Source organism: Vigna unguiculata, chromosome 7 (genome assembly GCF_004118075.2).
Source record: "Vigna unguiculata cultivar IT97K-499-35 chromosome 7, ASM411807v1, whole genome shotgun sequence".
Taxonomy (NCBI): Eukaryota; Viridiplantae; Streptophyta; class Magnoliopsida; order Fabales; family Fabaceae; genus Vigna; species Vigna unguiculata.
Genome location: NC_040285.1, coordinates 708412 through 723058, shown reverse-complemented (window position 1 = coordinate 723058; position 14647 = coordinate 708412). Strand labels below are relative to the sequence as shown.

Sequence of the window (14647 nt, the reverse complement as noted above, 5' to 3'; positions counted from 1 at the left end):
ATTGCATGTGTCATGTTGTGTGCTTAATTATTGGCTTAATTACATATTATTCTCATTATTTATTTATTTAGTTACTTTAATCACAAATTAAGAAAATATTTAATAAAATCTATCTTTTTTTTTTGAAATATAAAAACATGACTAGAATGATAACGGATGGGAAGAGTGTAGGTTTGAGCATTTCATCCAATTTGTCTCATTTATTTTCATCGAAAAACAGTATTCATATACTCGTACAAAAAATAAAAATCACAAAAGAAAAACACTATATTATTAAATACTGATAAAACATATTCTTTTAGTTTTTTGTAGTTTTGTTTTATCAACTTGGATCAAAACTTCCAATTTTCTAAAAATTTGAAGAACGAGAAAAAAGTTTCCTCCCATTTTTGTTTTCATTCTCTCATGTCTAAAATAGTTTTTAAACGAGAATTATTATTCTTCCCATCTTATTTAAAAATCAATTATTCAAAATTGATTTTCTAAAACCACTTTTAGAAACAAAAAGACCAAAATAAATTAGACACATGTTGAATATTTTCTAAATGTGTATAAAAAATCACAATGATTACACTTAAAAGTTTCCCATTAATTAAGAATAAAAATGATTTTAGGGTTAAATATGTTTTTGGTCCCTCAAGTTTCAGTAAAATTTGGAATTAGTCATTTTTCAAAAAATTTGACCAATTTAGTCTTTCACATTTAAAAATGCGTGAATTTAGTCCTTTTAACCAAATTTTGTTAAGTTTATCTGACATCTCAAACGCATTTCATGATAGTATTTGAATTGTTTACACCGTTTGACACATTTTCGCTTCAATGTTAACTCAAATATTATTATAAAATGCGTTTAAAATGTCAAATAAACTTAACAAAATTTGGTAAGAAGGACTAAATCCACGTATTTCTAAAGATGGATGACTAAATTGATATAAAGTTTCGAAGAGAAACTAATTCTAAAATTCATTGAAACTTGAGAGACAAAAAACATATTTAACCTATGATTATATATATATATATATATATATATATATATATATATATATATATATATATATATATATATATATATATATATATAAAGTTTACAAACGCTCTCTTCATTCGTCGACCTGGATTTGAAAGACAAATTACCATGAAGCCACCAAAGTCCAAATTAAACAATACCCTAATATTATTTTTTTGCTGTCTTTTACGAAAGTTAGTGTAGTGAATGGAATAATAGGTTCATGCACGCTATCATCAAGCAAGTGTATTAGTTTTATATATGTTTGGAGTGAAAAAAAATGATAATGAAAATGTGATGAGTATATAGAAAATAAAGTGAAAATAAACATGTACAGGTAACACATTGTTGTTTGTTGAATACTGGTTTTGCAACTAATACAAGGTTTGATTATTTAGTTGTTTCTGATCCAAGTAGGAACAATATTATACCTGGTTGACATTACATAAACCAACATATTTTAATGTTGTTTCTGAAGAGTTGACATGCACAAGAATATGAAAGCTCAAGCATATGCTGCAGATGCTAAGTATATTCTTTTGACTCTGGAAGTCTTTAATTCTAGGGATGGTTGGTACTGTGTTATATATATGTGTGTGTGTGAAGCTGCATTCAATGCCATGCCATATTCTTAATCCCTACAAAATACTTCTTCTACTCCTTCACTCTGGTTTGGCAAGCAGGTTTGTTCTCTCTCAATCCCTCTTGATTTGCTTTGAAAATTACGTTGTAATTGATAACTAAAATTTTGATAATTTTTTCTTATATTCTGAGCTGTCATCTTTTAAGTGATTTTTAAAAAATGAAAAAAAAAAGAGAAATCATTTAAAAGATGTCACTTCAGATAGTAAGAAAAAGTTATCATTATGTTTCGATAGATCTCGACATGATATGCAATCTCAAAATTTTCAAGGAAATAATTTTTTGACTGCTATTATATATATTTTGACAAATTTCTCTTACAATCTTAGGTGTTATTTTTTAAGTGGTTTTCTATTTTTTTTATTTTTTCATTCTCAATATTTCAAAATCACTTAAAAAATGTCACCTCATATTGTAAGAAAAAGTTGTCAAAATTTAGTAGACAAAATATCATTGTCCAATTCTCAGTTGATGATGAAACTTATCTGTGTGTAATATAGAAATTTCTGTATCCACTGGTCTGTGAGTAAATGAGACAGTATATTTAGTTAGAAATGAGACAAATGTATACAAACCAAAGATCCTTTGCCCTTTTGTCTATATTTTTAATTCATTTATTTTAATAGGGACATACAAAATTTCAATAAAAAAAAATCTTTCAAAATATATATAGTCCTTTATCCAAAATACTTCCATATAAAATAGTTACTTTAATTAGGAAACTGTTATGCCAGATATTTTAGTGAGAGTATCATTTCATTTGAATATGATCATCACTAAAGTTTTTTAATTCCAAAGTTAACAACAGTTTATCCATGTCTTACCTCATCCCTTGCAAAGGTCAAAATTAGCTGCAGCATTTTTTTCCAAACTATCATGTATAGATTGTTATTTAATACACATTTTCTCTTCTTTATGCTCTAATGTTATATTAATTAGGTATAGAACCATGCATTACGGATAAGATAGGCACACTTATAAGACGCGTATGATTTTGAATTATAATTAGTAAAAATGGCCTACGAGTCATAACAAATAAGAACAAAGATATTTTGACTACTAAATTTTGATAATTTTTTTTTATAACATTAAATGTTATTTTTGAGGTAGTTTTAAAATATTGAAAATAAGAAAATAAAATAAAAAATCACTTAAAAAATGCAATCTAAGATTAAAAAAAAAAGTTGTCAAAATTTAGTAGTCAAAAGGTCATTTTCTAAAAAATAATTCATATTGTTAATATTTATTATGTCAATTCCATTTATTTCAATATAATGAAGACTATTCATCACTTTATTTCTCGTGAATTCAACATTTAAGAAATGAGAAAATTACTCTAACTATAAGTATGTATAAGGAAATCATTACAATTTTTTTCTCCAACATTAAAAGTAGAATATATATATATATAGTATATCCTACCTCGAGCTGCACAGTAAATTAGTATTTTCTAACATTTCTGAAAGTTATACCAGAGAAATTTCATTCTTCAAATATGTATAAAAGAAAAGTGAGACACTTCATGAGGCAAGTTATATAAGGTTTATGGAAGGAGAAGGATAATATGTATTATTTTTTTACTTTCATCTTTTATTTTTTAACTTAATTTAGAATGTATCATTATCTTTTTTTTTTAAAGAATCAATAACTCAAACTAAAAACTAAAACATGATAAGATCGAAGTTAAAAGATGGGAGTTAAAATATAATTTTCCTTTGTATTAGTGAAGTAGAAACAAATTCAAATTGTAAGATATTTTGTTTGCATGTGCAGGAAGCTTGTTCTGAGCAGTAATGGCAGGACAATTAGGAGTGTTGAATGCACTTGATGTGGCGAAGACACAATGGTACCACTTCACAGCAATTGTGATAGCAGGAATGGGTTTCTTCACCGATGCTTACGACCTCTTCTGCATTTCCCTGGTTACCAAACTCTTAGGGAGACTCTACTACACAGAACCAGGAGCACCAAAACCAGGAACGCTTCCTCCAAGAGTTCAAGCTTCTGTCACCGGTGTTGCACTCTGCGGCACCTTAGCCGGTCAACTATTCTTTGGTTGGCTCGGTGACAAACTGGGAAGAAAAAGGGTCTATGGTCTCACTCTTGTGCTCATGGTGGTGTGTTCCCTTGCCTCGGGACTCTCCTTTGGGTCCACTCCAAAGGGTGTCTTGGCCACACTTTGCTTCTTCAGATTCTGGCTAGGGTTTGGGATTGGTGGTGACTACCCTCTTTCTGCCACCATCATGTCTGAATACGCCAACAAGAAGACTCGTGGGGCGTTCATTGCAGCAGTGTTTGCCATGCAAGGGTTTGGAATCTTGGCTGGTGGAATAGTCGCGTTGATTGTTTCTTATGCTTACGACCAAAAGTACAACCTTCCCACGTACGAACAAAATCCAGAAGCATCCATCGTGCATTCATTTGACTATGTCTGGAGAATAATCTTGATGTTTGGTTCACTTCCGGCAGCACTCACCTACTACTGGCGCATGAAAATGCCTGAGACTGCACGTTACACGGCCCTTGTGGCGAAGAATGCAAAACAAGCTGCTTCGGACATGTCTAAGGTGTTGCAGGTGGAGCTTGAAGCTGAAGAGGAGAAGGTGCAGAAACTGAGTCAGGAAGAGAGCCATAGATATGGTTTGTTCAGCAAGGAATTTCTCAGACGCCATGGCCTGCATCTGGTTGGAACCACCACCACTTGGTTCTTGTTGGACATAGCATTCTACAGCCAGAACCTTTTCCAAAAAGACATCTTCAGTGCAATTGGCTGGATCCCCCCAGCACAGAAAATGAATGCAATTCATGAGGTACTACATAAATTTCACGAACTAACTACGGTTTTTGTACATATCTCTTATAAGTCATCAAGAGTCATCAGGGTATTTGAGAGCGGTTATTTATACTATTCTTTTCTGGTTCCAGAATTTTTTAAAGAATATGGCCTTGGCTCAATTTTTAATCGAGGTAGAAAATTTTTTTTAACACCGATTCAATTTCATCTGAGAACAAATATAATCATAGTGACATTTTTGAAATGCTGACCAACTTGTTGGTCTTGGTTCAATTTTTAACCGAGACAAAAAACCTTTTTGACACTGATTCAATTTCACCCGATACCAAATATAACTATAGTGACATTTTTGAAATACCGGCCAACTTTTTGGCACCAGTTTTCTTATAACTGAAGCAGAAAGAAGTTTTCTGCTTCAGATATAAGCTAAATCGAGACATAAAACTTGAAAAAATTACAAAAATGTCATCGCGTCATTTTATGTTTCGGTTAAGCGACGATCTTTGTCTATAACACGAGTTAAAAAATCAAAACTACACTGGTGTATAATGAGTGCAATTTATAAAATCATGTATAAATTGTTTTGACACTGATTCTGTTGTAGGTATACAGGATTGCAAGAGCACAAACACTGATAGCATTGTGCAGCACTGTGCCAGGTTACTGGTTCACAGTGCTTCTGATTGATCACATAGGGCGTTTTGCAATCCAATTGATGGGGTTCTTCTTCATGACAGTGTTCATGTTTGCGTTGGCTATACCCTATGATCACTGGACTAAGAAAGCAAACCGAATAGGGTTTGTGGTGATGTACTCTCTCACCTTTTTCTTTGCCAACTTTGGTCCAAATGCCACCACATTTGTTGTGCCAGCAGAGATCTTCCCAGCAAGGCTTAGGTCAACCTGTCATGGAATCTCTGCTGCTGCAGGAAAGGCTGGTGCAATTGTGGGAGCATTTGGGTTCCTATATGCTGCACAAAGCAAGGACCCTACAAAGACCGATGCAGGGTACCCTACAGGGATTGGGATCAAGAACTCACTCATCATGCTTGGGGTTATCAACTTCTTTGGAATGTTGTTCACCTTGCTTGTTCCAGAATCTAAGGGTAAGTCACTGGAGGAGTTGAGTGGGGAGAATGATGCAGGTGCTGATGCTGAACCTGAAGTTTCTGATAGGGCAATTCGTGTTTGATTCAAGTCTGATCTAAGTTTGTGTTCAAATTAATGTTTTGTACATTTTAATTAATACTTGGTTATGGTTGTGAGATATGTTTGCACATGATTAATTATGTAGTAGCTGTGCTAGTTTGTATGTTTTTGTTTGTTTAAGATTGATACATGGTAATTGTACTTTTCCTTTTTAGATTAATATAATAAATAAACAATTCCGAGTGTAATTCACCATTACACTATCTTAATTAAATGCAAAATCTTGAACTCTCCCTTGTTAGAAAGTTATTAATATGTTTGATATATAATTGCCTTGATATTTTAAAAACAATGATAATTAATAATAATATTTAACACTTTTGATACAATATATGTTCGCATTGATACTGTTATATAAATAATGAGAATAAAATCGTAAATATAGGTTGGACTTAGAAGTAAAAAAAAAAGATAGGATACAATAGAATGATCTATATTCATTTATTTATTAAATTATTATATTTAAAATTAACTTTATTCAAAATATTATTTTAATTTCTTGTGTAATTATTAAAATTTATTATATATCTTAATCATTTTTCTTCACATGATTGTACAATATATTTATGGTATTCATCCAAGGAAAGTACGAATATGGATGAATTTGGATTCTTCGATGATTTGTTGATTTTTTTTGCTGTTTCTCTATTTTTTGTGTTGTTTTTTTTACTGTGTATTCATAATATACTAATTATCATTAATTTTGACATTTTAAAATATGTTAAAAAAATATTTAAAACGTCAACACAATGTATTTTTGATGTTCAGTAGAGAACAATACCAGAAAACAAGTAAAGAATCTAAACTCAGAAATTACTTGGTTTGGTAACTAGACAAATCTATTTAGGACACTAAAATATTTATTATCAAATAAACTTTTTTATTTTACATTTGACTTAGTTTTTTGAGATTTTAGTGGCATATTATTCTTAAAATATGGACTTTTAAAAAATAAAATAACATAATTTGTTAGAGATTTGACACCTCTACTCATTACCAATGCATTCAAAAATTCATAAAAACAATCATAATATAATCAAAGTATAATTCAAAAGTATTAAAAAGGATATAACTTCACAAACGCTGTGAGAAATTAGAGTTTTAGTGAACTAATAGCGTAAGATTAATAATATATTCACAATATGTATTTATTCAATATAAATATTATAATTTATTTAGAGGATACATATAAACTTAGTAATGGTATAGCATAAGGTGTTCCACTTGTTAACTTTTGCAAAGTCAAATGTCAACGGTGGAAATATTGTGCAATTGGTTGAATAAAATATTGCTTTTATAGGAATTGACATTCGAATAAACAATTTAATTATTTATTAATAATTTATAAAAAAACTAAATCAAAATAATCAAGTAACTAAATTATCGTAAGCATGACAACTCAATTACTTACAGATTGTGAACAATTAATGAACTCATTGTAACTTACAATTAATTAATCCAGAATTATTAAAAGTCAATTCCAATGATATTACAAAAGTATAATTTTTCATGTCAGAGATGAGTAACACAAAATTTTTATAACAAATTTTGGAAAACATTTTCCCAAAAGAAAAATGTATGGATTTTAGAAAGTTATTTTTCTCATTACACTTTATTATAGTTATTTTTTGTATATCAGAACACGAAGAAAGAAACAACCAGTAGTTGCCACGACATCACCAAAGTAAGAATTTAAATATTATGAAGTTTACGTATATATTAATGGAATTTTCGTTAGACTTGAGGAACATTATTGTTTGGATAAATTTCTCCACAAAAATTAAAAAATAATACACAAAAGAAAATTAACTTATAAATAAATTAATTTTATATAAACTTTTACATATGACTTTTATAAATTTTCAAAAAGTCGTCTACATATGTTTTTTTTATGTGGTTGATATTATTATTAATGACTATTAATGAAAACACACGTATATGTGTTATTTTTTTATAATAATAAAAATTAATAATGGCATTATCATTGTTATTATTACAATTAAAAAATTAAATACAGATAATTTTTATAATTTTATTGTAGGTAATTTTTATTTATTTTGTACCTAATTTCTTAAAATAAAATATGGTTAAATTTATAAAAAAATTCAAATAAAAAATAGTTAAATTTAAAAGAAAATCATATATGTGATAAAATAATTATTTTAATTTTAAAAAATAATTATGTAAGGAATACATTTGAAAAATAAAAGTGTGAACACCAAAAACGTTATATATATATATATATATATATATATATATATATATATATAGTTATTCAACCAAATTAAATGAATATTCTTAATTGCCATTTGTGAGTTTTTTATGGGTCTTTTGAAAGAAAATTAGACACAATATTAATAAAACACAAGTTCAATCTACATAAATAATTGACATTATATTTAATTTAAAATTTTAAAACAAGAAGTTTATGAATGTTATTTTTTATAAAATCTGCAACTTTCTTTATTTTTGGTTAGTGTATAATTTAGATTCATTTAGATTTAAAAAAAAAAAAGACTGTACATAAAATGAGTACGAGAAACATATGTTTATCAAAATAGTTTCTTTGAAGTGCTAACTGCAACATAGTTGAAACCCACAGAACTTGTTTATGAGCATAATGGTTTCTTCAGTATACATGCACACCTTACCAATCGTCTCATTGTTAGAAGTCGACTTTAAACCTAACTCAATTCCACAAAACCGACTTGTAAAGTGAGGATTGTACCCACTTATATATTATAAATTGATCTTATCTCTAGTTGATGTAGGACTTTGAAGACACATGACGAATCATATAGCTGTAAGAGATACATAATTAGCAACTAAAGCAAATGCTGAACAACAGTTTATATCAGTACAATCCTAAGGAACTAGAGGGTAGACAAAGAAAATCCTGAGTTTGAGCATGCATCTCCAACAATAGTTAATGCAAAAACCAACTTTAACTCATTATGGGAAAGTTTATTCAATTTTTCCTTCTTCGAGCATTAGTTGTGGAAAAGTTTATTAAAATAAACCTTTAGAACTTAACAAATTCTGATAAGTCATCATAAAGAACAAAACAAGAGATGAGATAGGTATATACTTTTACCCTTCCAAAGTGATCAGGTAAATATGTTTGTCTGATGTTTCAATCCTGTGTTATTCTATTTGGATTTCAAGATCTTTAAGCCTTTATTGAAATTAAGCATGCATGCATTAATGAGATAGGAGATATAGAAAAGTAAACATAAACTGAAAACATTATACAATAAAACTTAAATATGGCACTTTTGTTTTCCCTGGTGAGAAGTGTAACTAATACTATATTCTACATTTATGATTACAAGCAGCATCATCCTCCCAAAGCTCCTGCATTGCAATTATTAACTATTAGCAGCATACCAATAGAAACACTTTTCCCCAAGAAATAGTACAAGTCCGAATAGTTTAGAAGCTTTCATGAACTACTGAACATGCTTAATGCTCTTTGTTTAAAACTGTCTTTTAACTTCTTTTACACTTTGGAAATATCACAAACACTAATCACCAGTATCTTCATGGTACTGGTTAAGAATCTGAGAGTTGAAATTATATATTAAAAAGACATTACTGTATAAAAAAACAGAAATAGTTTAATATTTGCTTTTTTAAAGTGAAAACCTTTAGTAGTGTACTAAATGTTCATGAGGAACTCCTTAGACCCTTGCAAATATAGTTGTATACTTACCATCTTTGCTTGAACTGGTTTCCATGTCAAGCTGATCTTGCCATGAGCACCTCATATTGGAAGATGAGGAACACTGTTGCGGGACAGAGAACGAATGAGTGCTTGAACTCTGCCTCATGCATGAAGATTCAGCTGTGGAGGAAACCTCTTGATCAATGCTTGACACTCCAGTATCCTTGCTATGGTTTTGTGAACTGTTCTGCTTATGATTGATCTCTGCAGAACATTTTAATCTCTTTCTATTAGGAGGATCATTCTGGGGTTGGTGAAGTGTTGGCACCTTCTGATCATTAGATGAAGAGTTGGCCGGTGGAGCCTTGTTCTTCAAGAAAACTTTTGGAATGGCCAAATTTTCACTTTCATCAACAACTTCATGTCTTCCTTCTGAACCAGACCCTTTTGAAGCTGCCTCATTTTCCCACATCTTGAATATGGCTTCTGTCAACTGTTCTCTTGCCACATCTATGTCAATGATTGGTTTTGGATAGTTTTGTCCCAACTCAACTCCTGATGCTCTTAGCACAGTAAGGGGTGCATTCCAAGGATGGTGAATCCACTCAGCTGGCATTCTTGCCAACTCAGGAAGCCATTGACGTACATACTCTCCTTCTGGATCAAATTTAGCCCCATGAATCTGTTCCCAAAGTGATAAAAAATTAGAAAAGTTCTAGTGCTAGCTTTAATGTGTTAGGATTTTCCAATGCTTTGAGTGAGTAGTATTTTCTGCTTGTTATGTATATTTCAACCATAAAAGGATCTTGTTGTTTATCTTAATATAAAACCAGATATAGTCACTTCAAAAATCTTTAAGTACATATGAACAGAAAATTTTCTACAGATACCAAATGCATTAAAGAAAATCTGAAACTAAATCTAGGAAGTAATTTGTCTAGTCAAACTCAGATTTTGAATGTTGACACATGAGGAAGCAAAGAAAACAAGGTAAAGTGGAAAAAAAGGAAAGAAACTTCACTTCAGCAAAATCAAATACAACAACAAATTCTGAGATATTGTATAGATTGTGTTGATCATACAAGCACAAAAATGAATATAAATTATGAATCTCAGATAGTTGCAACCTACTATCACAAAGAAAATGTTAAAAATTTACAAGAAAACATGACATACCGCAGGATCATCCAAGCGCTCAAGCTTGTGGCCATCAGGTAAGCAACCTGAGATATACTGCCAGCCCAGGATGTCACTTTCAAGGTCTGCATCCAAAAGTGTGTCCCAGAAGTATTTCATTCCCCATCTCCATGGTATGAGCAACATTTTCACTGCAAAGCTAGAAACTATGACTCTTATTTTGTTGTGTATCCACCCTGTTGCCCAAAGTTCTCTCATTCCTGCATCAACCAGAGGATAACCAGTTCTACCTTGTCTCCAAGCCTTAAATTTATCAGGATCAGTTTCCCAAGGAAAATATGCCAAGTTCCCAAGAAGTGGCTTCTCTAATGTGAATGGGAAATTGAAACAAACATAACGTGAGTACTCTCTAAGTCCAATAGCCCTGAGAAAAAGAGTTACACTCTCTTCACCAGCATTGTTTCCTTCATTTGCCCATAATATCTGCTTGGCACGCACCAACTGAAAAACTTTCCTCACACTCAGTTCTCCAAAATGAATATATGGTGACAAGAGTGAAGTGGAGTCCCCACCAACCTTTAACCTTTTTTTGGAGTAGTGAAGTAGGTGCTGTTCAACAAATTCTCTTAAAGCCTTCTCAGTCTTGTTCCAACCTGGATACCATGCTCTTCCTAATAATGCATTGCTGGATTTCTCTGATTCATCCTCGAGACCCAGTTCTTCAATTGAACATTTCCCAACTTTGCCTGTCATTAGGAGAACAAGATAAACAAATTATAATCTGAAACTTCTTTTTTTTATGTGTACAATTGTATTTCAATATGAAGACAGAATGGTATAGGAACAGAAAAACATCATCACTTAGATGTTTGTTGTCACAAGCAGTTATGATATGTTCTCATTGATTTTAATATCTAAACTCCTGATATCAATTATCATATTTTCAAGAAACAATAAAATCACAGTAGCTTGATTAAAGTGATACCTTCAGCTAGGTTTAGTTGACAAGAAGGAATAGATGACAAAGCTTGCATTTGCATTTGCAAACATTTGTTCCAAAAGGGATCAAAAGCTGTAAAAGCATGTCCACTCTCGTCATATATATTCCACGGCTCAAACAACAAATCCCCATTGTAGCTTTGCACGCCTATACCATGTTTCACTAGTTTTTCTTTGATGTTGTGATCACGAACAAGAGAAACTGGATCTGACAAAAGAATAGCGAGCATATATCTAGCATTGTACTTTGAAGAGATAGCTCATAATGTTTTTTTTTCTTGCTCAGTATGAAGCACTCCTATCAATGTTTACCACATCATATGAAGTTTCAAGATAAATTGTTAATAGCAGTCTCATGGTAAATAATCCTTCAGAATGTGGAATTTAACCAAATATAATGGTATTATGTGATCCATTAAGTGAATCTTGCCATTGAGAAAATTCAATATTTTAGTAGAAACCTACTTGCTTCCTCAACTTTTGGGTTTTCAAATATTTTAATAACATCAAAATACGTAACACTATGAAGCAATACTGATATGGCAAGCACCTTTAACAAACAAAGTAACTCTGTAAAAAGCTATATCTTGTTGGACAGCAACACTTACCATAGAGATGGTTAAACACTACTTTTGTTGCTTGAATTGCATTTGCACATTCCAAAAGAGCCTCAAGAGTACTATCAGTTTTGATCAGCACAAGTTCAGCTCCAAGTGATTTCAACGAATTATCCAACTGAGCAAGAGAATGTTTCAGCCACCACCTTGACACTCGGCCAGGATAAAACTGCCCTTCATCTTTGGGGCACCAAATATAGACAGGGAAGACAGAACCTTCCCTTGCAGCAGCAGCTAATGCAGGATTGTCCTCAATTCTAAGGTCCCTCCTAAACCAAACAATAGTCTTGTTCATACCCATAAAGGATTCTTCACATTTCACATGCCAAAGCCAAAGCCTTAACCCTCATCAAACTACAATTACTTCACCTCAAGCTTCCTTCTACACACAAAAAAGCAAATTGCTCACCTTTAAAACTTTGTGCTTTCCTATTGAATATTCTTACCAGCACAACACAGCTCAGAGCAGCTGAAGACCCTGGCAATGGCTGTAAAACTTCGATCTGGAATTTTCTCAATAACACAAAGCTATTTATAGAATCAGCACCACACAGCTCAAATCACTGTCAAAAAAGGACTTGACTTTGAAGATATGAGACCAACGGGTTGATTATCTTATCTAATCTTCAATTGCAACTTCTTTGCCTCTTTGTTTTCTGTATTTCATGCAACCTAAATTCAACTCAGAAATATTTCCCCACATGTCTCACACTCACACACTCATCAATCCAAATTTCAAACCCCACCAATGATAAAAACGTGTAAATGGGAAAAAAAGCTCCAATCACTAACCAAAAGAGACTAAAGATCAATAAGAAGGCTCTGGGGCATAAATAGCACGGTTCACCTCAAAATCAAGAACAACAAAACAAGAAAGACTGCATATTCAGAAACCACAGAGCCAAAAAAAGATGAGTAATTGATAAAAGCTGTTGAATTCCAGCCACAAACAAACCCAATTCAAAACTTATGAGGTAGATGTTCAGCGTTTACCAAGCCATGATGAAGTTTTGTTGAAGGGTCATTCATTGAAGGAGCAAATCAAAACTAATTTAGTGTGAATTAGGCTTACCCAGTGAGGTAGACTATAATATGGATTAGCAAAAAGTCAAAAGTTATTGAATCATGAAATTGTCTTTTTCCAAAATTTGTAAGGTGAGGATCCCACCAAAGTCTATGTGTGTGGATCACGTGTGATAGAACACATTGAAGGACGCTGGTCATAATGCCTCACAGACACATCACACGTGCCATGTAATTTCCTAACGTGGTAAAACAACAGGAAAAACATTCTTAAATATCATAAAAAAATAATATTTTAATCTATCGTTTTTTACTCATCTTTAACCTAATACTCCGATTATCATTCATTTTAATTCTTTTTAATGATATGATGATTTAATAGTGATTGAAGTGATGGTTAAAAATGAATAAAAAAAAAGTAAATTAAAATATTATTGTCCATGTTTAAAATCTTGTACTTTTTTACATGGTCTAAGAAATATATTATTCTATTTAGTGTTAGAAATATATTATGTTAATATTTTAAATATATTTTAAAAAATTAAAATTAATGATAATCAGTATATAGATAAATAATATAAAAAAATTAATAAAGAATCCAAATTTTTAAGAAAATGAAAAAAAAATCCGAGGTGAAAAAAATAAATTAATATAAGTGATATGATTTTTATATTATTTAATAGTATTACCTAACTTTATATAGTAACATTTTTTTTTCTACCAATCATTCACAAGTTTGTTGGCATCTACCGACATCAGCAAGAAAATGTTTCTTTGAAAAAAAAATTAAAAATAAAACGATAGATGTAAAATTTGTATAAAAACTTCTCTTATTGTTTTGTTGTCTTCTTATGTTAAAATATTAAGATTTGATTATTAATATTAAGTAAAAAAAATATTATTGTTTTAATATAAAGCAATAAAAGTCATATACTGTTTTGCATTAATTATAATATTCTTTTGTGTAAATTAGAAAATCTCATAATTTTTAATATATGAAAAAAAATATCAACTACATCAAACAGAAAAATCCAATTAAAAAATATAAAATTTTTAATTTAAGCAGCCAATAAAAAAAATCAATAAATATCTAATTTAAAATAATCAAATTTATGAGAAATTTGAAACTTGATTATATCTAAATCATATTACAAAAATGTTAAACAATTTATTTGAGAACATGTGATTTCTTTTTTATAATAGTATCACTGAAATGATTAAAATCAATTTGCTAATGGACATATTATTGTTATATTATTATATTTTTGGAAAAATATAAAGGCATCAAACATTAATCAACTTAACATTTAGACTTAATTGAGTAACTTCAAATATTTCAAAAGTTTAATTAATTTCCCTGATTTAAATTGTGTTTGACTTTGGTATCCTTCCTATGTTTTGCTTTTTCTGTTTGAAAAATAAATCAACTTCCCTGTTTTTCCAAATCACAAACAAATGTTCCTTTAATAAATGTTCTATAACCTAAAAATGTTACTTTTATAAGAATCATGTGTTTGCAATTCTTAAGTTCCAATTCAAAAATTATTCAACTAAAC

At 30.4% G+C, this 14647-nt stretch overlaps 2 protein-coding genes across 2 annotated transcripts; one reads left to right on the top strand and one right to left on the bottom strand.

Annotated features, from left to right (window-relative positions):
• The first annotated feature begins 1585 nt into the window (after positions 1-1585).
• Positions 1586-5865, top strand: LOC114189772 (probable inorganic phosphate transporter 1-3). The gene is made up of 3 exons (XM_028078458.1): positions 1586-1689; positions 3422-4458; positions 5047-5865. Exons 2-3 carry the CDS (start codon positions 3442-3444, stop codon positions 5632-5634), a joined length of 1605 nt encoding a protein of 534 aa, XP_027934259.1. The 5' UTR covers positions 1586-1689; positions 3422-3441; the 3' UTR covers positions 5635-5865.
• A 2966-nt stretch (positions 5866-8831) lies between these two features.
• Positions 8832-13143, bottom strand: LOC114191000 (cryptochrome-1-like). Its single transcript, XM_028080114.1, has 5 exons — positions 12060-13143; positions 11438-11659; positions 10492-11198; positions 9364-9997; positions 8832-9005 (listed from the first exon to the last, which is right to left on the bottom strand). The coding sequence occupies exons 1-5, from the start codon at positions 12367-12369 to the stop codon at positions 8989-8991; spliced, it is 1890 nt and encodes a 629-aa protein (XP_027935915.1). The 5' UTR covers positions 12370-13143; the 3' UTR covers positions 8832-8988.
• Positions 13144-14647: the final 1504 nt, after the last annotated feature.